This window comes from Triturus cristatus, chromosome 2_1 (genome assembly GCF_964204655.1).
Source record: "Triturus cristatus chromosome 2_1, aTriCri1.1, whole genome shotgun sequence".
Classification (NCBI taxonomy): Eukaryota; Metazoa; Chordata; class Amphibia; order Caudata; family Salamandridae; genus Triturus; species Triturus cristatus.
In genome coordinates, this window is record NC_140581.1 from 1,038,995,787 (window position 1) to 1,039,022,125 (window position 26,339).

The window sequence follows — 26,339 nt, forward strand, 5'->3', positions numbered from 1 at the left end:
ACTATGCAGGTGAGCTTAAAAAGGGATACCTTATGTTTCACTGGGGGCATTATATAGTTTATAGCCCAAAATAATGCTAAGATCACAATACTCAGCAGTCATCTGCTAATTGCAACTTACATTCACATAGGGCATACCTCCTATGAGAGATCCCTTTGGGACCCCTTCCTTTTTGAGAATTAAAAAAAAATATATTTTTTTAAGAGTAGGAAGGGGTGCCACTGGAGCACTGCCAACTCTTAAAAATTAAACTTGAAAGTAAAATCTTTCTCCTGAAACACATCTCATTTTCCTTCAACGAAAATGAGATGCATTTCAGGGAAAGAAAGTTTGCTTTAATAAAAAAAGATCACAGACATGTGGGTCTGTTGACCCCAGCAGACCACCATCCCTGTGATTGCTAGGAATCCTAGTGGGTCAGAAATTGCCAAATACTTCATTAGTATTTATGAGGTAGGTCCATTTGCAACCTCACTAGTGATCGCCATTTCACAATATATTCTTTTGTACATGAGGAATTGAGATTTCCAAAATGCGATTTGGTAAGTATCGCAATTTGGAAATTGCTATTGCTAATTTTGAACATATTACCCAAAATCTCAGATTGGACAACCAAGTGCATTAACCAACTAAACAGACTATAATCATAAGGCATACCATATTAGTACCTGCAGATCTGTTCAGAGCTCTTCAAAGCTCCCAGCATATTGAAATCCATAAAACTGTACATCAGTCTCCTACACTTCATCATCCAAGCTGCGTCCCAAAACACCAAAACCACACCTCGATGGTCATCACACGTGGCAGGGAAACACTTCCCAAATAGAATCTCAAAACAAAGACATTCTTTCAACCACTCACCCTACATGTGTAGCTTGCTAGTGCTACATATGTATATAAGAGCTTCAGTTCACCACATAGGGAAAGTAATACAATGCAATGCAGTGACCTATAATCTGTTAGATTGGGGCAGTTTCACACAATATGCAAGATACCAAAAACCACCTGTCCACATCTCCAGTATGTCAAGTCTGGACTCATGTGTGCTGAGTGTATTCTTTTTGAGGACAAGTGAAATTCATTGGGTTTTATAATAGCTAAACTTGACTCTCACTTTCATAATCCCTATTATGTGCTTCCAAAATGTCAGACTGAAATTGAAGTATTAGTTTCTACTGCTATTTATTGCTAAGAGCCATTGTCCACGGTTCTGTGAAACCTGAATCATTTAAGGTACCACACAGTTGTGATACCACCCTCGCTGTATTGGACCCTTAATACAGAAATACTGGAGGTTGAGAAGCTGTGTGGGGGTCCTCAATTTTGCATCAATACTATGAAACAGCTGGTTGTATTTCCATGCTTGTCGGGCTGCAGATTAAATTCTGATGCAAACACCACCAAGAATTTCAGTTGTCTGTCTTGTATTTGATCTCCCACTGTCTGAATACCTGTCTCTTGCTGGCTTCTCCAGGCTAGTACCCTGAAATATATTTATTGATTCATCTTTAGTACCATCTCAAAGGAAGACTACTGTATATAAATGTACATACCTGTACAAACATTTATCCACTTTTACTTACCCTATGTGTATGTCATTAAAGTAGTCCCTACTTGTTCATTAAGTGCTATTGACTGAAATAAGCCTTTATCTAATTTCAATTCAATTGTACTTATTTTATTGCTCTCAGTAAGTATGTGTCTTTTCGGGAAAAGACAATGAAGTGGAAAAAGGAAAATGCTTGAAAAAAATTACAATGAGCTGCGAAATGTACAATTTATGTAGCACAAATGAGTGTGTCTCCTCCAAAGGGAACATGGAAGTTCATCTCAGGTGAGAGAGAATTTGGATAACTCTGACTGGGCAGAGAGGTAGGTAGGGAAAAACTAAGGGTGCGTTGAAGAGTACAGCAAGAAATCCAATTTAAACCATCTAACATGAATCTAATCCTTTTTTATTTCTATTACGTGTTGGCAAATGTTAGGCTACTTTCTTGTATGGTAATCAAATCAGATGGATAATTCTGCAGTGTGCATTGGAGCTAGAGAAAACATTGGGATATGTACATGTGCAGAAATGCATCTCAATCGCAAAATGAACAATATTCAAACTTTGGCAGCAAGTTTTTGTCAGCAACACCCTTCAGCAGGCCAAGAAGAAATGCTCAGTATAAGCAATTGGGGACTTCTCCTAGTCTGGCAGAAGGATGCTTTGAAGTCAGTAGGGATGGTTCATTTGCAGTGGCGGCTGGTGACATTTGAAAGTGGTGACTCATAAAATGATTGTCATACTGCACCACAGTGAGCGAGCGTAGCGTACGAGCCCGAACAACCTAAGGGGGGCTAGGGGGGTTTTCCCGCTGGGAAATGTTTGAAAAAAGAGTGGGAAAATGGGGCATTTTCAAGCAAATTTGAGAAAGCAAGAAGATTAATAAAGCAATTGTGAAAGTGCAGTTATTACATAATAAAGAGATGTCATATAATGTAGGTAGCTGCTTATTCAGTATAACCACAGAGCTTCATAAAAGACTTTGAGATACAATTAATTGCTGAGTAATATCAAAGGAAACATTTTTTTATGAGCTACAGTGCTGTACCAAGACTCCAAGAGGCAATATGGAAAGATGAAAAACATGAAAAAGGCTCAAGGTCCTGAAAAATAGCCTTGAACATAAGCTTCCCGCCCAGGACATGAGCTCAGCAGCACCCACATGTTTAACGGGCATACCTGCCTCACCCAGGGAACTGGAAACCAAACACAAGGGAGTATTACATGTTTAACACGCCAGAAAACCAGCCCCCCACCTTCAGTCTTCATGCTGAACAAATCAAACATTCACCTGCTGTCACAGATCTCGGTTAAATCCATTTTTTTTGCATGCCACGCCATTCCTGGCTAGACCCAGCCATAAGCAAATCAGTCTTGACGCTGCTCCCAATGGGAACAGTCCAGCCCGAACTGCCAGTCCCGGTCTTCCCTGGACCTGAAACAATCACTCTAGAACCAGTTTCAGGGTTTCATCCCTCATCAGCCAGGCTAGCTTGTATCTGGTGGGGGTAGTGAACATGGGACTCACGTCTGGGCATACCCGTCCCACTTAGGGCAAACATAGAAAACTGGCAGTTTGTGCTGGACTGTTTCCATGGAGAGCAGAGTCAATACTGATATGCATATGACTGGATCCAAACATAGTGGCATGGTGAGCAAAAGAACAATGGATTAAACCGAGCTGTCTTGACTGGGGGTGAGTAGTTGAAAAGGTTCAGCACTCCGTCCATCATCTTGTGTTTATTACATAAATCGCAGCACTTGGTCTCTCTCTCTCGTCTTCCCTGACTCCTCTTCTCTCTTACCCTATGCTTCTAACTCTCCTCTTTCTTTCTGTCTCTTTCTTTCTTTATGCTCCTCTCCTGCTCTAGCTTCATCTTCTATTCTTTCTCTTTATCACTTCTGTCTCTCCCCTCTCTTCCTCCTTCCTCTTTCATTCTTTCTCTTTCTACACGTCCCATTATTTACCTGTCTTGCTCTTGGTCTGCTTTCTCACTCTAGTCGGCCCCTTTCTGCTTTCTTTGTGGGTTGTCTTTTATTTTCCCTCTGTATCTCTCCATCACTCTTTCCATATATTTCTCTCTCCTCCAAGTGTTCACACTTTTTCTCCTCCCCTCTTCCACTACTTTTCTCTCTCTATCTCCGCACGCTCTATTCTCTCCCTTATGTTTCTCTTGTCACTCTCTCACCCCTCCTGCATACTCCTCCCACCCCTTAATCAGTACTCAGTCGGCACCTTATCTTCTTGGACACAATACACAGCACTCTTACTCCATAAACTGAAGACCCAGCACTCTCTGTGCCTTAAACAACACATGCTTTTGAATTAATGGTATTTATTTTATCAAAAGAATGAAAGGCGGAGTTGGATAACAGCATGTAGACCGTAGAAGATTCAAAGAGTAATACAAACGTAATGTACATTTTGGTAAAGGAATTTTGTGGATTCTTATATGAAAACACAATTACAATCTTCATGTGAGAGTTTATGAAGATCGCTTAGCATAATAAAGAAAGTGGACTAACTCATGGCTATAGATTTCTGTGCTCAAAATAAATATGTAAATACGCGGCCTGTATGCCGAGAAGGTATACTGTCCATCTGCTGTTGACACAACAATATTGGTTTTGGTATCAACACACCTAGTAGTAGCTTAAGGGGAGATTTGGTAGCAGGCTACGCCAGTGTTACCTGAGAATGCACAATAAAACACACACTGTCTCATATTAACAAAGTAAAACAAGGGTGGAACACTGCTGTGGGCTAACCGCACATATTGTGTGTGTGTGTGTGTGAAGACAAGTGTCACCGCATGCCATACACGTGGAGGCATGAACAAAGGCACACAACGCCCTTCTCATTCGTGTTTGTTACTCGAGCTACCTGCTTAACAGGTATGGTGTGCAAAAAAATCCGAACTTTCCACTCTTTGCCATGAAAAAAAACAGTAAACTTTCTTTAGGTCACATTGGTTTGCACACAAATTCCGAAAAAACACACAGTCGGAGCCACAGGTTGGCAGCTTCTGGCCGCTATAATGCAGCAGTGCACACTTCAGCTGGACAGTTTGGGGCAGAAAGGAGACTGAGGCGCTCGAAGGTTAAGTGGTTTGTCCAGGATCAGGCAATTTGTGGAAAATGAGATAAGGGCTTGTCTTCTAATTCAACAGTACAGTACGAAACCGTGAGAGCCTCTCTTAACCATCTCTACTTCACCTCTCCTCTTAACTCACCTGTCCTCATTGCAGGATTATGTCTTTAATTCAATCTCATCAAATCCCATTTACAACCAGCCTTTGACTTTGAAGGTGACGTAAAAAACCCAACCCTCACTTCGTACCAACAGAAGTATTTTTATTTTATTTTAAAAAGTCAAAAACACTTTGATGTATTTGCTTGTTTCCCATATTAGAATCTTTGCTAAATTAATTGCATGGAACGGATCACAGCCTCCACAGAATCAACTATATTTTATCAATTTTATTTTACGCATTGTGATTGTTTCTGCCTAAAGAAGTAGGCTTGTAAAACTAAACATAAAACAAAATAGCACGTTGGAAAATAGCGCCTCTAAAATGTATTGCACAACAAAAAATAGATCAATGAAAAGTAGCGCAAGTGAACTGCAATATAAGCCAACACAGAGCACAGAAAAAGTAGCTACAATTAGGAAAACGTTCATATCAACTTAGCGCGTAATAAATAGCGCTAAAGACCAGACTTGCATATTAAAATATTTCTTTCTTCACTCAATTGCTTATGTATTTTTATTGTTATATACTATGTATTGCATTTCTTGTATTTATTTTATCTTTCTCCTTCCTTGATGAATAAACTCAAACTTAAAAAAAAAAAAAAATAGTACATTGAAAAATAGATCTGTAAAATAGTTCACACGTCAATCTAGTTCCTTGAATAAAACTTTGTAAAATACAATACACCCTCAAAATAGTGAATTGATTGATAGCGAGAAGTCAAAGTGCACACCAAAACACAGCATTGAAAAAAGTGATACATAAAAGCATTATTTATCAAGATTTGACATTGAAAAATAGCTCAAATGAAGGTCCACTACTCACAATAGAATGCTGAAAACAATTCGGTCCCCTGTGCTCCCGTACACGTTACATATTTCAGCCTTAACACAACACAATGTGAGCCGCTCTTAATTATCACTGCCTTACCCAGTGATTGCCATCAGTATTACGTCTTGGCATAAAACATTGGTTTCACGCTGCCTTACAATAAATTAACATTGTTTACATGCAGCGGTAGCCATTTGTATCCCACTGCTCCACTCCGTGTCAGCTCTTTTGGTGCATATCTGGGCATGGAGCAGTTCTCTATTTTAAAGACTTGTGCGCTCCTGCACATTATGCAGTGTACCTCAGAGATTTTACCAGTCACAGAAAAGAAAGTCGGTTTGGCACACTCTGTATGCGACTGACTGGCCTTTGCTACAGAGCCATTTTAAACTGTTTCTGCAATCTGCCCTGTTGTGCGACTGTCTGAGGGTACTTTGCCCAAAGCAGCAGTAATTTCCTTGAGTTTTGCCACAGTGAGAACATAACAAGCAGGATTAATAGTGCGCGCCCAACATGACAATCGAATCGCTAGCCTCCACTGAGCCAGGAATGTCACATAGCTAAGTCGGGGGTCACGCGGGGGTGGGGGGCCGGGGGGTTAAAAATAAATATAGAAAAAGTACCTGACCGCCGGGTCGGTCCGTGCCGCCTCTGCTGTGTGCTCCTGGGCTGGGGTCCACATTGGCGCCTTTGTGAGTGGCTGGTGGCCACCCTTCTCAACCAATCCAGACCCTGCTCCAGTAGCGCCTGGATTGGCTTGAGCAGGGACTGTCCCCACCCATAGGAGACCGGGGGCTGTGGCCACTGGCAACCCTCGCCCTCGCTCGCTCTCCTAATGCAGGGCACTGCAGTGCGCATGCTCGGGATGGTCAGAAAAATTATCAGCCCAAACCCGAACATGCGCACTGGGCCTGCCCTGCTGCTGGCAGTCAACAAGTACAACACAAACCCAACCCTGCAGTGCTGCCCAACCCCACCCCCTTCAGCGGCGCGTCTGACTCCTGACTGACTCCGGCTGTGGGACACCGGTGGGTGAAGTTAATCTTCCTCGTTAAGTTAACGAGGAAGAATGTGGCCATGCTGATTAGTGGGACAACGCCCTAATGGACGCACCGCCACTGTTCATTTGGAGGGTGGAACATATGCTAAACTTGCTAACCCTTTCCATTCATTAAGACAAACTGACAGGCCGGCCTGGCCATCTGTATCATGTTAACCATAATAGAAGGGATGTTTCTACTATTGCAATATACAGGTTTTCGTTTATGACTATAAGAATATAGACATAAGAATCAGTCTACTTTTGTATTGCAGAAAATAGTTCTGCTGTGGGCCTCGTTAGGAGCTCCACAGAATCAACAGTACTGTGGATCTTTTTTACTCAGTGGGTGCAAAATTAGCAGAGATTCCATGTTGAACCATGCAACTCCCCTGAGGAATAAGGAATTTCACGGAAATCTGTAATTCTGGTCCAATGCCACTACAATTTTTCTTTCTCCCACACCATTTCCCTGGGGATTTTGGCTACGTTTAGCAGCTAAAATATCTAGGGGAAATAGGAGAGGTCCAAAATAACTCCATAGACTACATAATTCCCAATGGGGGCTGAGCACAGGATTACCAGCCTCTTCTGGAGAAATCAATCAAAGAGGTCTTTCATCTGCAGCAATATACACATTAACATAATATTTTTAGTAATCTGTGAATTGTAAAATAGTCAAAAATGCGCTTCAAACGTGAGAACGCCAGGAGACAAAATGTCCAGCTTTTTGTGGAAACGTTTGTGGATCAGGTCTTGTGTCATCAAACATGCTCTTAGCAATCTCACCTTGTTCCTCTGCTTTTCAGTCAGAATTCCTGATGCATCCAGGTCACTTTCGTAGAGCTGCACCAAGACATTCTTCAGCCAGTCTCTCATTCTTAGAGGGAACTGAATGAGTTCATACTCTGAACAGGAAGGAATGTCTGTTGTATCACAGAGAAATAAGTGGTTGGTGCATTTCAGATGCAAATCAGAGAATTCATGCAAACATTGTAACATTAGTAATGGTTGAGAGGCAGTGTAAGTAACTAAGTAATGGTGTTATTTCAATGGGTTCAACAGATTATTCTAATATTGGAACTATCTCAATTCTTTTGTTTGAAAATGTTGAATGCATTTTCTTTATTGAATAACATATTTAATAAAATATTCATAAATGTTCATAAAATATTCTGACCACTCTTCAATCTCAATAATTCTGGAGAACAAGTCATTCAAGAACACCTCCCGTAGACGGCGACTAAATATTAGACTTCTGAATAACTGAAATAACATAAAACATATCTAAGCCCTCCCTGAAGAGTTCTTTATCAACAATGTCTCAGAGGCAATTTCAACAGAAACCATCTGGGACACATACAAAGCAACACTATGAGGCAATATTATCAGCCAGGTTGCCAAGAACGAAGACACCAAAGAATCAGGAGGTCTACTTACATGGTTCAAAGTCTTCAAATATCAATATATCCAGTATAATCTAAACACCACCTGCACAGAACTTTAAAACTGAAAATTGAATTCAAAAAGTAACATACCTCTGCAGTCAATCCCATTATAAAATCAAAATACCACATTGGCGGTAGTAAAATGGGCAAACGTTTTGGCAAACACTTAAAGCCAAAAAGGCGAAATCAAAAATAATTGCTATTAGAAAGACGGACAACTTAAAATAAAAGTCAAAGTAATTGCAGATATTTATAAGGATCTCTATAAACGCAAAAACAACCCAGCACAGTAGAATTAATTACATTTTTAGCAAAAATAATTAAATTTCCTCAACCATTCTGTAAAGTTCCACTATTATCCACTCATAAGAAATTATTGCATTGGGCGAAATTAAGAAAATTTAATTCCTGGGCCTGATGGCTTTCCATCTGAAATTCTACTAGGTAGCATCATTGAGTTATTACCCGCTAAGCTCCAACAACTCTTTGAACATTTTACAAACTCCTCCCCGCCTTCTGACTCATCTACGGAAGCAAATATAATATTGACACACAAAAAGGAAAAGACCATCAAGGAACTAAAAATTACAGTCCCATTTCATCAATCAACATAGACTGTAACACATGGTCAGTCTGGCTGATAAACAACCCAAAACGTTCGATTCCCAGCCTTTTTTATGAGATTTCTCAATACCTCATCCATCTCAGGAAACAAACTTATAAAACTGATATATTCCCCTTAACCTCATTAAGTTTACTAACTGCAGCTCCAAATGGTGTCCCAATCAGGTCACACATCTAGGCATCCTATTCCCAAGTAAAATCAATATGTTCCTGACTCCCAAAACAAAGTCCTGAATGACATCAGACATAAAATATGCAATTGCTCCTTCAGCTCTTAACCTATCAATGTGGGGGCTGCCTGTACACCATCAGTATGATGCCAGTTCCAATTATTCTCAATAACCTGACAGTGCTGCCACTAAATGTTTCCCCTTTCTTTGTTAGAGAAATTGACTAACTTGTTAAATCTTTCATATAGAAAGGTATGAATCCAAAAATATCACAAGCCAGGCCACAGCTGCTAAAGCACATGGGAGGTCTCAACTTCTCTAATGTTAAAACCTACTATATAGCCCTTAGGCTAGCTCAAACCCAGTCTGATCACTTTCCCCTAAATTCCTCTCCCATAGACTAGATGACGTCACCCTGAGTGAAACTTGGAAACTCATTATTAGATCTTATTCCTTTCACAGTAATTGATCTAATCATCAGCATGAGTCACATCCTCAGCTGCTATTCCTATAATCACCTTAAAAATTATCCATAGCCACCAAAAGTGGATAGGTATAATTAAAACACAATGGCTAACCAGCTCCTTATGGTTCAGTACAGACATCCAAATTACTCATCTGCAAACCTTCTGGGAATCTTAGATGAGCCACCCCATCTATACCATATGCCAACCTTTTGATAAAGATTCCAGAGGCCCTTTAAAAGCCTTCAATCAAGCTATGGTCTAGACAACATGAGAGAAAAAACTACATGAGATTACATCACATGTTCTACATATACTCCCTGAAATGAAGTTACACCAGAACAAATCAGCTGGACATTTTCCATATCTGAATTGTAACACTAACTCAACATCAACGATTTACAAGAACATTCAAAGAACATAATTAAACACACAAAATCAAATCCTAGTGAATCCTGGCCAAATTACTTAAATGTACAGTTACTGAGTGACAGTAAACAAACTCTATGGAAAGAGCCAGAAGGGGTGCAAATCTGCTTCTTTATCACAAACCTTCTCTGTTGTTCTACACAGATCCATATAGTCCTGCTCAATGTTGCACAACGCTGGTTTCCTACCAAATAAGAAATGTTGGTTATGTGAAAAAGATAATGCAAAATTAGAAACAGTTGTATGCCAGAACAACGCATTTCTAAAAAGTGCATGCCTTGACAAGGCAGTCAAAATAATGACTGCGTTGTTACCACGCTTTCCTTTAGCACCCAAGTCGTTACAACAACTTGCTTTAGGGAAGCACTGGACTTTGAAATAGAATGAATTACTGTTTCAACTCCAGGCTATGTATTAGTAGGGAAGGTGTTGAACTTGAAATCCAACACCAGTCCAACATCGCTTTCCCTAAAGAAAATTGTTGTATCAACTGGTGTGTTATAGGGAACACTTGGTAATGTCGTTGTAGTGCTCAAGTTGTAAAGGCACTGCATGGTTTTGACTTTGTGGTAATGGATGTTTCTCATTTAGGACATATGCTCCGATTCTGACCCAAGTTTAGAGTCTTGTTGTCCATGGTATGCAATGGTATTTCTGACATAGTTGCTCCTAACAAAACAAATTTACTACAGTCACTACTCCAACGCTTCGTCTGTAGGAACAATGATCTCTGGAAAAAACAACTACCTTATTCTAGACCTGCTTAAAATGATTGACATACAGCAAACCTCCAGCTGATGGAAAGAAGTCAAAACCCATCTAAAGGTAATGGTAGAACTCGGTTTGTTGAATCTACAGGATTGATTCCAGACTAGAAGCGTCTGACCCATCACATGACCTCCTCAAGGAGCTATAGGTACCAATAACAGTGTTCCTGTTCAAATGACTCTCATCTCCAACCAGTGTCAATGACTGATTATTCACTACACTCACTGTCATTTTAGGATCTTGAACTTCTTCATATATGCTACTGCGTGTATCAGAATACCCTATATTCTTGATATTACGCACTAATTGTGTGTTTATCCAAGTGACTCTCACAATTAACAAAGCTAATGATTGAATTGACTATGAACTCACCAATAGTTATGATACATACATTTTATCTGTTCACCTACTGCTATTCTATTTCACAATAAATGTACTTTCTTATTCACTCACTTAAGACACAAAATATGCAATTTAAAAATACATTACCCCATTCCCTCAGTTCTCTCACTTTTTTCCAAAGAGCTGTCTTTACTGTTACATGAATTTGTTATACCTTAATAAAAATGTATTCAACTCATAAAAATTGACAAACACTGTGGGCCTAATTACGATGATAGTTGGAAAAGCCTCCTACCGCAGGTGGGAGGCTCTCCGAGTCTCATCGCAGTTTCAGTTTTGACCGCTGCATTACAATGCAGGTGGTCTAATGTGAATCCAGCCGCTCATTCCAGCTGGATTCCGACAGACTCAGGGAGTCCGTCGGCCACTCGAAGGCCTGCCCGTAATCCCTATGGACGGCATTTGCACCATTGGGGTTACAATGTCAGTTTCCGACGGCTTCCCATATCAGGCTTTCCAACATGGAAAGCCTGTTGGAAACCAAAATTGGGGTGCCTAGCAGGTCCCCCTTCACCCTGCAGTCTCTGGTTGGGGGCTCTGAGATGGCACCTATGGAGCCCCCTGTTGATCCCTGCACCATGTGGCGTGCCTGTCATGCAGTGCAAGGATGAATAGATTCTCTCATTTATCTATGGGAGCTTGTGCTACGGTGGTTTACGGCCACAGCAAAAGCTCCCATATATAAATGGGAGTGTGCCACCGCACCATGTGTGGTCGCATTGTAATCACAGTGCTGGGACCGCAACATCGTAATTGGGCCCTGTGTTTTCTGTTTTGAAATCTTTTAAACGCTAGCTAACATATTGTAGATTCTCAAATTGCCTTGGTTATGTCTTACAAAGGTGCAGGAGATAACACTTCTGTACATAGCAGGAAGACTTTAAATATGGGTACACCTAAGGGAATCCTGAGCAAGAAGTTTTTCTTTTCAAATACAATGAAGCGTTTTCATTTTGTTAGTATATATTTTACATATATATATATTTTTAAATATTACGTAATGCAATTATCATATGAATGAGAAGCTGTGTTGTTTCTGGATTTCACTTCTTTTAGAGCATTTGTTACATTTCGACATTTCACTGATAGAGATACCGGTTCTTTTCATTACAAGTCTATTGTAAATAACTATGTTTCATGGACTGCAGGGGACAACATGACGCCCCGTTTGCTAAAGGTGGGTAAAATGACAAAACATATTTTGAGAATTGTACAAAAACTATGTAAAATATCTTCTGAGAATGCTGAATACAATTTTATATCTTGTGTTTAAAAGTCATGGCAGATACTGGAAGGCGACTGGTTCAAAGAGAATATTCTCCAAAGGCACATCCTCTGCTAAAACTAATCTCCGTTGGGCAAAACCCATGCTAATTATAGTGCACTTAAAATCTTGCAAAATACTCAAAAGTAGATAGTTTTGTGAGTTTTTTGGGGGAAACAAAATGTTCTTAGTCCTATTCACAGTTTAAGCATCATTCCTTTGACCGCACTTCCGTCCTTTATGGGCATGGTAGAGTTATCGAAAGAGTGAGAAGGGATATGGCAGCATCTGAAACCTTTCTCCACTGGTTATATGTCAGAATATTGATCACAAAAATATCAACTGACATAAATATTGTGCCCTAAATATTGCTCACGAAAATATTGTTCCATTGGGTGTCAATTTTCTATAATTAACTCCAATGATATTTAGGACACAGTATTTTTGTCAGACAATATTTACTCCACAATATTCGGATAGAATGCCCTTTCGGTCCAATGACACAATATTGAGGTAAACATCATTGTTATCGAAAATACTGCGTCAAAAAATAGTTAACCCTGGCCCTGATGGCTTTTCAGTTGAATTATTTTTAGCCTTTTCCTCAATTTTTATTCCTAAACTATTAGAACTTTTTAATTCATTCCTATCTAATTCTAAGGCTTGTGGCTCTTTTTTAGAAGCCCTTATTATTGTTATACCCAAACCAGACAAAGATCCCTCTTTTTGTAAAAATTATCGTCCCATATCACTCATTAATTATGATTGTAAAATCTTTGCAAAGATCTTGGCTACTCGCTTGGAGGGAGTTATTCCCCTTCTCATTAATCCTGACCAAGCTGGTTTTGTCAAAGGCCGTTTAGCTTCCGATAATGCCAGAATGTTTTCCAACATCCTCACCCTTAGTGCAAAATACCCTTCTCCCTTAGCCGCTTTATCCTTAGATGCGGAAAAAGCCTTTGATCGAATAAATTGGGAATTCATGATTCACACTCTACGATGGTTTGGATTTGGTCCAAAGTTTATTTCTTATGTCAAAATATTATATACAGATCGAAAAGCATGTGTTTCCGTTAATGGTCTTTTTTCCCCTTATTTTTGTCTACAAAGAGGTACACGCCAGGGATGCCCTCTGTCACCTCTACTTTTTTTGTTATGTTTGGAACCCTTCCTTGAAAGAATTAGAAATAACCACCTTATTACTGGTTTTACACTGAAATCCCACCAAATTAAACTATCTGCATATGCAGATGATATTCTCATTTATATGTCCAACCCTATTTCCTCTTTACCCCCCTTTTTACATGAAATCTCACTATTTTCTAATGTTTCTGGTTATAAACTAAATTTTTCCAAGACTGAGATTTTACCGTTAAATTCCTCATGTTACCAACACATGTTTGAGTCTACCAACTTTACATGGTGCCCTCAAAAAATTAAATACTTAGGAACATGGTTTTCCTCCAATATCCGTGATACCTTATCACACAACTTTACTGCTCTAAAACTCAAAATTAACAATTTGTTGACCTCTTGGTCTCCTTTATTTTTATCTTGGTGGGGGAGACTAGATACGATTAAAATGATGATTGTTCCCCAGATATTATTTACACTGTTGATGCTACCATTCAAAATACCCAATTACTATTTCTCACAGATTAATTCTATTTGTTCTAAATTTTTATGGAATAATAAACATGCACGTGTTGCCCTATCCAAATTAATTCGTCCAAAATCCGAGGGGGGGTTCGCTTTCCTGACTTTCGTCTCTATCATAATGCTTTCTTAATTCGTCAATTTTATGCTATGTCCAAAGATTACCAAGATTTACCTAAACCTTCTTGGGTTACTGTTGAATGCTCATTGTTAAATGAATTTTCTTTACAGGATGTTGCTTTTATGTCCAATTGTACCTTTATTTCTAAATATCCAATTTTGAAAAACTCTCATTCTCTTCTACATTCACTTTTCTTCAAACACTTCAACAACTATCAATCTTTCCTAGCATCCTCACTATGGTATAACAAATACATCAAATTTCGTCACAAATCCTTTTACTACAAGCATTGGAAAGAAAAGGGTCTTTTTTATGTCAATCAAATGATTGTTGATAATGTGATCTTGCCTTTCCATCAATTACAAGACACTTTTAATCTTCCTGATTCATGTATTCAGCAATATGACACTTTAGTTCCTGTACTCCAGGGCTGCTTACAGAATGTTATCTCCCAGCCAGTCCCAATTTCATTTACTCCAGCTACACCTTTATATCATTCCAAGTGCTTCGTTCATATATAAAACTCTATCCACAGTTCATGGTACACGGAATAAATCTTGTATTGAGCTAGAATGGGAACAAGATTTATCCCAATCATTATCTATCTCTCAATGGGAAAAATTATGGCAAAAACTCTTCATGACATCCAAAGCAGCAAATATTACTCAATCCCTTTATTTTATTTATAATAGAGTTGTTATTACTCCACTCCTTCTGCATAAATTCAACACATCACTCTTGCCCTCTTGTTGGTCATGTCTTACTGCTGAAGGATCTCTTCTACACTTACTGTACTCCTGTCCTAAGGTACACGTGTTTTGGAAAAATGTTTGGTCAAAATGTCTTATGATTTTTTCCTATAGTATTCCACTTAATATCCGCAATGTATTTTTAGGTACTTTGTCACCCGATTTTGACCAAATTTCCTCCAAATCAATTTTATTCGACTTATGTATTGCGGTTGCTTTTAAGGTTATATTAACTTGCTGGAAAGACAATTCTAAGTTATCTTTTTTACATTGGTGGAATATACTTTGTGATGAACATAGAATTGCTTCGGTTTCTCATGCTTCAATTCACTTACAGATCAAATCTGATCTATTATGGTTACCGTTCACTACTTATCTGTCATCGAATTCACCTTCTTTATAATTTCATCTGTTTTTCTTTCTTTTTTCTTTTCTTTTCTTTTCTTCTCTTCTTCCTAGTTTCTCCCCCTTTTATTCCTCTCTCTTGCTTACCACTTCTTTTCTCTTTTCTTTATTTCCCTATAAAACTTCTGAAACATAACATACTATCTTATATTTTCACAGATATACATTGTTTTTTTTTTTAAATTTTTTTTTTTATTCATTTATCTAGGGTTTAGTCCTATCTTGTTTATGTATTATCTATCTATGGTTTTTAACAAATTTGTCATTACAGTTCTTAGGCCATTTAATGCTCCCTACGTTTCTAGCTCATTTGCTTACCAATGTTATTATTGTATAGGTATATACTTATAGTTTCATCTGAACGATGTATTATAATGTATTTCTGTGTTTCTATTCTTCAATAAAAAATTATTTAACAAAAAAAAATAGTTAACCACAATATCATGTTTCTATATACTTCAACTAAAAATTACAAATACATAATACATAATATTGTCCAAAACATACAAAAATATTGAATTTGTAATATATATTGTGCTTAAAGTCGTAAAGTTGAATATTAATAAATAAAATTAATATAATGTAAAGTAAATAACTTCAACAAATTAATACTGTGCGATTTTGGTAGGAACTGTAATCCTTGTCAGAGTGAAGCCACAAGCAAACACCACATTAACCTGTGATTAACCCTCTGGTAGCTGAGCACAAAGGTAGTCAGCCTTAACTTAGATGCAAAGTGTAAAGCATTTGTGCCTCACATCAAACTGTAATATAGTAAAACCACAACAGAAGAAAAATCCTACTCTAGTGTAGAAAAATAGAGTACAATGTAATTAATTGTTTAAGATCAAATGACAAATATCGAATTAGAAGAACCAGAAATATGCAATTTTAAAGATGTAGGTAAAAATAGTGCCTAAAAGCACAAAGCGCCAACTGTGGTTATCTGATTGTGCTGGACCGGGGCAAAGCCACAAGTTCAGGCTGACCTTGATTGAGCACGGGCTGAGTGCAGGGACCCAGTTATACCCGCTGAACAAAGTACCTTAAATCCTCGCTGTGGAACATTGTGAGATCCTGCATCTAGGGTGCATTGTGCAGCAGTGGTTTGTGGAGCTGTGGAGTAGTGTTGCAAAGTACTGCATCGAGGTTGTGTTGCGCAGCAGTGGTTCTGAAAAGCTGAAGGATGGCAATGCGAAGTCCTGCATCAAGGATGCGTTGAGCCAAGGCTGTTCTGTTGAACTGCAAGGTCCTGCATCTGTGATGCATCGCACGGCGGTTCCAATGAGGGGCTGTGAGACCTGGGCTGGTATATTACCTTCAGGCCTACTTCCAAGAATCCAGGACTCCAGGACTGGGGTGGCACCACCTGAAGGGCAGGACTCACAGGGCCCGATTCACAAAGGTAAACTTTGACTTGACGTCTACGTTTAGACCTGAAGTCTAAGGTACCAATTCACAAGGGTAAACTTAGACTACAGTTTATTATGAGTACGGCTTGGAGGCACCCTGACCATCGACACACTGTGGGCCTGCCAGCAGTATTAAGAGTGTGGTGGTTGGACCGCCACAGGACCACTGCGTCCACCGAGGATCCAGGATCCCCAGGCAGTGGCACAGTCATCAGACGCAGCAATATGATGGCACTGCTGCAGCAACATCGCAATGCATATTCCGTGTTGCCTTTCCACCGGGTGGATGAGAGGCAACTAAGGGGGCCCTAAAAGGGTGCATGTGGGTGGGCAAACATTTTGCCCCCCTGGAATTACATCCTTTTCCTGCACAGAGTGGTATGCACGACATGGTGCATGCCACGCCATGCAGGAATGTGCAGTCGGTGCTCTTTTGGCAGCGGTCTGCATGTTAGGCTCTCCTTTACACTGCCACTGCCTTGAGACCGCTGCAGCATGGCCCGCCCAACCTAGATTCAATTTGTAATCTGGCGGGTGGGAACACCATGACTTTGGCAGTCCTCCAGCAGACGGCACGTGGCATCGTTGCTGGAGGACCACCAAACCCATAATGAGGCCCTTAGACCTCTGTGAATTGGGCCCATAGCTTGCAAGTCCAATTGCAGGGTTCAAGGTGGTTGGAGCCTTTTCTGCCCCTCGGGCTCTTATCAGGAGGCCAGCCAATCAGCCCATGTAGTCACTCTGGTGATCCTGTATTCAGGCCCAGTCCTTCTCACTCAGGCAGTAGGGCAGCAGAGTATTAGGCCAGCAGAGTAGCAGTCCTTCTTGCAGCAGAGAAGCAAAGCGGCAAAGCAGTCCTTCTTTATCTTTCACAGGTTAAGCGGTGTACTGAAGAGGTGGGTTTGAGGTCTAATATTTATACCCGATGCCCCCTTTGAAGTGAAAGTTACTTCTGGAGTTTACCCCTACAGAGGTGTCTGGAATTTCCTTACTCTCTGCCTTAGCCCCAGCTTGTCTTGTGGCACAAAAGACTAGTGTGAAACCCTTTTTGAATGTGCTGAGGCAGAGTCTGATGTGGAAATATTATAATTTCGTAATAATTAAGAAATAATATACATATGTATAATCAAATATTATTTAATTTTAAAAACATAGCATTAAATTAATACACATTTAATTTAATTCAACTTCCCACCCTGCTCCCCTACAAACCCAGCAACCCATAACTAAAATATAACTTAACCCCTTCAGTGCCCATGACGAGCTGGACTCGTCATGGGCCACGGTGGCGCTGTGCCCATGACGAGTCCAGCTCGTCATAGACCCCGCCCGCTAATGCAACGGCCGGCACTGGGCGGGGAAAGGGGCGGGCACTGAAGGGGTTAAATAAAACAATTATAAACTATTTACATAATTAACAATCAATAATTTTTTATGAACAATTAAAAGCTAATTAACAGTAATGTTTTTAATTTCTTATAACTTAATTAACTTCCAACCCTATACCCCTACGAACCCAACAAGCTGTTCCTAAAATATAACTTCAATGCATCAATATTAAACTATTTATATAATAAACAATCAATTAATTAATCAATGAATAATTAAAAACTAAATAAGAATAATTTGTATTTTTAAAAAAACTTAATTAACTTCCCAATCTCCACCCCTACAAACTCAACAACTTGCTACTAAACTATAACTTACATTTACTAATAATAAAACTGAACCTAAAATTACATTTTCAATTTTCAATTCAAAATATAATGTAACACTTAAAAAAGACATAATTAATAAACAATTAAAGAATGAATTTCCAATCCAAAAAAAATTAACAAGAAATTAAAAATATTTCAAATTTGAATAATTTAGCAATCTATCCCCTCCAGACATAACAGCTCGCTATGACATTAGAAATTACTAATAACATAAAGAAATACAAAATCACGTCAAATTACAACTACATTTTTTAAACTCAATAACAATTATACCAACCATACTAACACCTACAAATAATATATCCTCTAAAACGCATTAAAATAATTTTACAAATATTTCTTTTACAACCACAATACTTAAAACAATATTCAAGTCAACGATATTCTTAAAAACGATATTACTTATTAAAAAAAACCATATTCTTGACAATAATATTCTATTCCATGGTATCTGCCTAACAATATTTTTTTCCAATATTTAAGTTTCCTTACATTTTGAAATCAATATTTTGACCAAACACCGGCCCTTTCACCTCTCCTTCTCTAAACTGATGCAACTGCTATGCCAGTGGATTAGCAATATCCGGATTGTTCAAATTGCAGCTGCTAATAACACAGATGACACAGCTGAACTTGGCTAAGTGATGTTTTTTTATTAAATATAAAGTATTAAACCAAATTCTTAACCTTCTTTGCCACAGGGATGGAAAGACCAGTCTTGTGTCGGGAGCAGTCCTGGGTCCATCGCTGCTAGAGCCCCAAAAGGCAAGAGCTGGGACTTCTGGTCATTCACAGAAAGTCCAGACACCTCCGGGAATTCTGACAGTGCCAGGCAGTGCTTCAGTCACGCAGGTACACAAGGGCATCATCGGTGTATAATGAAATTGTGTGCATGGTGTCTCCCATCGCAATCCTCCAGGGAGCGAGTTTGCGTCTCAGTAGCTCCGCCACCGCAAACAGGAGCGGAGATAGAGGCCAGCCCTGTCTTGTACCACAGCACATCAGGACACCTGTCGACGCTTAGCTGCCCATGTGGACTCTGGCACTCAGCGCTGTATACAGCAGCGTAATCCATGCAATAAACTTAGGCCCAAAGCCCATTTTTTCCAAGATCTGCCAGACACATCCAAACTGAGGCAATCAAATGCCTGTTCAAAATAAAGGAATGCAAACGCATAGAGACTGTCTCATATCTCAGGTGCATGGAGGACATGACATAGTCTATGTAATGTATGCAGGGAGTTCCGCTTGGGAATGCATCCACACTGGTCCTCGTGTATAAGAGCAGGTAAGTTGGGGAGCAATTGGGCTGCCAGCAGACCGCTCAATATCTAGGTGTCAACATTCAGCATGGAGAGAAGTCTGTAGGACTTTACCTCATCTACTGCTTTACCAGGTTTGGGCAACAGCCCAACCAGCGCCTCACGTATAGGGTTTGGGTAAGTGGTAAGCCTCATTGTGTACCTCTATTAAGTTGTCGACCACCAAGTCAGCGTATTTAAGATAAAATTCTACTGGGAGGGCATCACCTCACAGGGTTTTCGCCATCTTCTGCTGCTTGAAGGAGGGTAAAATCTCCTTTTAGTCAACTCTGCTTTGAGCGAGTCTCACTCCTCCGGGACAGTGCCCGAGGTTCTCCATCAGTGTCCGCGACTGGGTTCTCATATGCAGCTTTGTATGTGTTTTGGGGGCTCTCAGTCCAAAGTCGCATCTAGAATGCAGTTATGGTCCACAGCCAGTGGTATGTTGGTAGTAAGAAATGGGGCTGCTGCCTATGCCACCTAAGTAAAGAACAGTGGGCTGTCTATGTTCGGTGCATATACGTTTATGAGGCAAATATATTGACCATCTAGGACTACAGACGGAACCACATATCGGCCCTCTGGGCCTGCTACATGCCCTCTGTATTGAAATGGAACCCCGGGTGCCACCCAGATCAAGGATCACTGTGCAAACCCCGAGTGTGATGTAGCATAAAGCTGACCCCTCCAGTGTTTACGCAGAGCAGGGAGGCAATCGTCCCAAACATGTGTTTCCTGCAGTTATGCAACTGAAGTGTGAAATCTCCTTAGGCAAGCGTACAGTATCAGTCCCCAGACGTCAGGAATTTGAATGTCATCTCAGCCATCCCAACTATAGGTCCATCACACTGCCCAACATCCATGCACCTGAGCTATTTCCCATTGAGACATGACAAAAATGTAACTTCCCCTTCCCTCATTCGCCCCACCCCCCTGCTCACCCGTCCGACATTACAACAAGCAGCACTAGAACCTGCAGGTCCCGCCCCACACCTAACATCACGCATAACGCTAAATTAATTAGCAATTGAAAAGCCTAACACATTAAGCTAGGAATTTGTGCCTCATGACTGGCATAGAGGGAAAAGCCTCCACGACCTGGCCGCTGCCAGATGATCGCTGGTCCCTATATAGCAAGGCTCTACACCACATCCAGACTTGTAGAGGAGACTAAAAGGCATGTGATGATAGATTAACCATTTTGGGACCCCTCCACGCCACCGCCACAACATATAACAAAAGAGGGGGTGAGGGAAAGCATCATCAGTACCATTGACAGTAACATGCCTGGATTAATTTTCCCCACATGTTTGGCATTGGGAGAACAAAAAAGAACTAGTACCACACGTGCGAATTCTGTCTCATGGTTGACTTTTAAAACATCCAGAGGGATGGTCACCCGCCCTACCCCCTGTCTACACATCACACTCACAGTCAGTAGACATACCACAATAAGGAACTCACAGCCGGCTGTCATTCGTACAGTCTGTGCAATATTCAGGGCCACTACCTTAGTGCAAATGCGTTTTTTGTGTCAACGGCAGGCCTCTGTATCTTCCAGCTTCCCATCAGAACACACCTCTATTCGCCCAGGCCCGTCGTCTGTACCAGACCGGACACACTGCACAATTTGTCGTCATTGAGGCATCGATTTGCGTTTAGGCTGTGGTGTCAGAGTCTAAACTCTGCCCGAGCTCTGGTAGTGCACATCTGGTTGTGGGTCCACCCGGTCTGAAACCTTGGATCCAGATAAAAATAAATGAATCTTACACCGGAGTTCCGCAGGGAACATCAGGCTGTATCACAGGTTGAGGTCGCAAAGTCCCTTTTTACCCACTAAAAATGTTTGCCCCTGTTCTTGTACCCTCAAAGTGTTGTCCAGAAATATGAATGTATGGTGGCCCTCAAAATTCACTGGGCCCTTCACTCGCAACTGCTGAAGGATGGCGTCCCTGTAATTGAAAAGCTGGGCAATGAGGGCGCACAGTAGTGCGCCCGGATGAGGAAGCTGGGCTAGTGCCATGTGTGCCCGCTCTATCGTGACAAACTTTGACAACTGCTGAGGATGAATGATCTTACCAAGCCAGTCCTCCAGGAACAGTTCATCCGACTGACCTTCCACTCCACGAAACGGAGGTTATTTCTCCATGATCGGCTCTCGGCATCTTCAACTTTGTCTTCTAGTCGGATATTCAGCTTTTGGAGTGAGGTTAATCTTTCTCGCAGGTGCAAAAAGAACAATTGATGGACAGAATGCAGAACAATGTCATACATTCACCCAGTACAGGACTCTGGGCCTAAATCCATCGTTTTTTTTGCTCACCATGCCATACCAGTTTGGACCCAGCCATATGCAAATCAGTCTAGACCCTGCGCCCCAATGGGAACAGTCCAGCCCAAACTGCCAGGTCAGGTCCTCCCTGGACTGGAAACAAGCATCCTAGGACTGGTTTCGGGCTTTTAGCCCTCATCGGCCAGGATAGCTTGACTCCAGTGGCACGGAGAGCATGGGACCCACGTCTGGGCATACCCGTCCCATTCTGGGTGACAAATGCAAATAGAACAATTGATGGACAGAATGCAGAACAATGTCATACATTCACCCCAGTACAGAGATCTGGGCCTAAATCCATCGTTTTTTTGCTCACCATGCCATTCCAGTTTGGACCCAGCCATATGCAAATCAGTCTTGACCCTGCGCCCCAATGGGAACAGTCCAGCCCGAACTGCCAAGCCAGGTCCTCCCTGGACTGGAAACAAGTCTCCGTGGACCGGTTCTGGGCTTTCTGCCCTCATCAGCCAGGAAAACTTGACTCTAGTGGCATGGAGAGCACTGGACCCACGTCTGGGCATACCCGTCCCACTCGAGGTGACAAATGCAAAAAAAGAACAATTGATGGACAGAATGCAGAACAATGTCATACATTCACTCCAGTACAGAGATCTGGGCCTAAATCCAACGTTTTTTTGTATGTTGTGTCATGACCTCTTTTTGGAGGTCAGCCACATTTCCCTCCGTGATGGTCACAAGGTCCACCACACCTTGGAGATCCACTTGCAGTAAGTTCACATCTATGGCCACCGAATATATCTTGTTGACTAATTCCAACCTTGTACTCTGAATGGCTGCCAGGAGGTCCGATAATGTAGGTTCCCTTGCACGGGCATCTATGAGGGGCTGCTCAGCAGGTCACACAGGCGTGTCCTCCAAGCGTAATTTTCCATTTTATTGGATTGTGTAGTTTTAAGAGATTTATCCTTCCCCATGATGAAAACGTCTGGGGTCTTTTTAAAACAAAGCATAAACAGGGCCCACTTGTGCATGCCGGAGTCCTTCCCCTCAGCATCAAAGCATGTGCAGCCCACCGCTGGGACTCGGGCTTACAGTAAATGTAAGTGGGGCTTCACATAGTACATCTCTCAAGGCAATCTTGAGGTGTATCAGTCCTGCGACAGGCAGCAGCTGTGTGTGTGAGCAGCGCACTACTATCCCACACCTAGAGAAGGCGACATGGCACAGGTCACTCCCCCACACCCAGAGCACACAGCTAATTGCCAGGGCTCAAACACCACCAATAACCGGCTCAGGAGAGGGGAGGCACACGGCTCCTCCTAGCAAAGTGGACTACAGAGTTCAAGAATCGATGCTAAGAGTGTGCTTCTTTGCTACTGTGCAAGTCCTGCACAGTGGCCACTACTCTCCATGGTCCACCATCGCAGTAAACAGGAACGGGGGCACCGTGCCGCAGCCGCGCCCCTCACTCGACTAGACAAATTTGAGTTATTTTGTGAAGCGCCGTAATAGGCATTCCAGGTACCATCGACACCAGCAGCAGCACATCAGATGAACACAGGCAACCAAGAACATCCACAGTCAGGCCGAGAAGCAGAAGGGAGGGCACCCACAGGGCAGAGCACATTCACACCTGTCACCCTCATTCCTCCAGGGCCGCGGTGCAAGCAACACAGGCAGTACTCCTCCGGTCAATCCCAGGGACAGTGCACCACCCCCTAGCTCACTGCATGTCAGGGAGACAGCCACGCCAGTCCACCATTGACTTCAGGGGTGAGGGAGGTGGGAGGCCCCAGGTGTCTTCGTGATCTTTGTGGATTGCCACGGGCATTTGTAGTGCCACCACTTTGCCTTTGGTGCTCAGGGCCCCAACTCCCTAAGCCGTTCCAGGTTATTGAGCCTCCGCAGGGCTCCAGCCCCATCAGCACTTCGGGCAGGCCTCCTCACCTCCTCAGATCGGGGTTAGCATTCACCGTCGGTCCCGCAGGCAGCCTGTCACCTCTGCAGCCTCCAGGGGTTCAAACTAGGGCCCCACAGTTGCCAGACACTGCCACAGCCCCCCTCGAGAGTCTCCACACAGGAGACTCCATTCCAGCAGGCTGCGAGGCCACCACTCGGTCTCCCAGACTGCTGGGCCGCTGGAGTCAACAAGTTTAGAGCCAATAGCCACAGGCCCAGTTCAATTCATGTCTTATCTAGTCTGAACAGGAGTTATCCAAGAAAGAGTAATTACTGTATAGTATTTACACATTGCTTTCTAAAATATTTAATTAATAACTATGAACCCAATGATACCAAGAAGGTGTCAACACATTAGTGGTTGTACTTTCCTCTGTATGGAATATTTTATGCTTAGAAATATGAGGACTTTATATGCCTTTTTTTCTCCAACAAGAACAAGGTAGTTAACATGTCCTATACCTGACATCTACTGTGCATTCAATAGTCTTTCTAAATAGAAAAAAACTTTAGGTTTTTTAAAGAACCCTCACCCACCAACCTAGTTGGTGGCGTGCTTCATCATTGGGTTCCCACCTAGGGTGCCAAGTGCATCCTAGGCGTGCTACGACACCTGATTAAAGTGGAGCCGGTTTTTACTTATGAAAGTGTGAATAAGTGTGTGAAATTATTTTAAAACTGCCTTTAGGATCCCCTTTTTTGCTTAGGATAAGTTTTAATCATGTGTTCCTGGGACAGGATTAAAAACAGTGTTGGATGTGAAAAGAGAAAGAAGTGTTCTCAAACATCCAAGTGTGGTCTGCATATTTCAACCAACTAACATGTGCTAGATAAGTCACAGTGGCTTTCTGCTGGACCGATAGTGCATGGGTCTCTAGCGACCTCTTCAAAAGGTGTGCTTATGCGGGAGTACTTTTATAGCTTACAATTTTCACCCAATCATTGGAAGTATTGGTGTTGCTAAAATTAAAGCAACGGGATCCTGGGATCAGGTATTAGAGCAAGCAGGTGACCTTGAAGAAAGTGTGACTATAGGCACCTCCGTCCTCCGAGATGCATGTTGCTTTAATTTTAGCAACACCAATATTTCCAATTATGCTAGGCTGCACATTGTGTACAGCGCTGGGAAAAGGCGGGAATGTGCAGCATTGTGTTAAATATGGTGCAGTCCTATCCTTTCTCTGTCACGCAGTGCTGCAAGGTGTCTTGCTGTCTTGCTTGACTTCTACATAAATATGCCCCTTAGTGTTAGACCAAGCATCATTGGAGTGGTTTCCCCCTAATGTTTTACCTTCAGATCTCCAGTTTTTGCTGGCCTTATGACTCGCCTAGTGGGCTACCCACTTACATAGCCCTCTAAACATGTCTCAGGCCTGCTATTGCAGCTTTTTTGTGTGCAGTTCTAAACTGCCAGTAAATCTGGCAAAATAAACCTTTTGCCAGGCCCAAACCTTCCTTTTTAGTATATCTAAGTCATCCCTAAAGTAAGTCCAGGGCAGCCCCAGAGGCAGGGGGCAGTGTATTAAAAAAGTTGGACAATTACCTTTAAGTTTTTCATGTCCTGGTAGTGAAAGACTCTCGAATAAGTGACATTTCTAAATGGGAACATGTAATCTTTTCATGATTGGTGTCTGGGGAATCACATTTTAAAATCCTAACTTACACTGAATTTGGATTTTAAATTACAATTCTGAAAATGTTTTAGAACATTGGAATTTTCTTGTCTTAGCCATTTGGTTACTGCAGCCTTTCTCTCGGTTACATGACTGGATGCAGTTGACAGTTGGAGATTGTGTATTCCTCCTAGACAGACACATATAATGGGTAGCTTATGTGTGACTGGATAAGCAATCACTGGAAGGATGGGAGGGAGGAGCTGGACCCAACTCCACTTACACTTGAATAGGGTGTGTCCTGTCTCCACACAAAGGACTGCTTACCCCCTGTAGTTAGTCTGGAGACATGGCTAGGAAGGCAAGGCACCTGTGCATTTTAAAGGCATGAATCTAGAAGCTTTTCCCTACTTCAAAGGCACAACTCGGTGTATATATACTGAGCCTCGGACAACACCACTGCAGTACTCTTCTGGACCTGTGGATACTCTGCCAGCAAGAAGAACTGGTGTGCGGCTGAAAGGACTGCTACTCTGCTGGACTGCTGCTCTGAAGGAACTGATCCCTGCTGTGCTGACCTGCTGCCTGCTGCCCTCTTACCTGGGGCTGGACCTGCATCTCTTGAACCCAGAACCCAGAGTGAGGTCAAGGGCTAGTTGGCAGGCCTCCTGATTTGAAGCATCAGCGACACAACAGTATTACAACAACCTTGCACCCACACCTGGACTGTGCCATCTGTGAGTCTACGCTGCCAAGTGGTGTCACCATGGTCCTGGACCCTTCGAAGTGGGCTTAAGGTGCTCTGCCAGCCTCTGTGGTTCCAGCAGAACTGACGCATCCCCTCTGCTGTGCGTCCCACATTAGAACTGT

At 41.8% G+C, this 26,339-nt stretch overlaps 1 protein-coding gene across 2 annotated transcripts in view; it reads right to left on the reverse strand.

Moving 5' to 3' along the window:
• LOC146866307 (uncharacterized) overlaps positions 1-26,339 on the reverse strand; it is a 292,597-nt gene that overhangs the window by 95,515 nt on the left and 170,743 nt on the right. For both annotated transcript variants that reach the window (XM_085640842.1, XM_085640841.1), the window contains exon 8: positions 7,463-7,599. In XM_085640842.1, the coding sequence (XP_085496968.1) occupies positions 7,463-7,599 (137 nt within the window). The remainder of the gene's footprint in view (positions 1-7,462; positions 7,600-26,339) is intronic.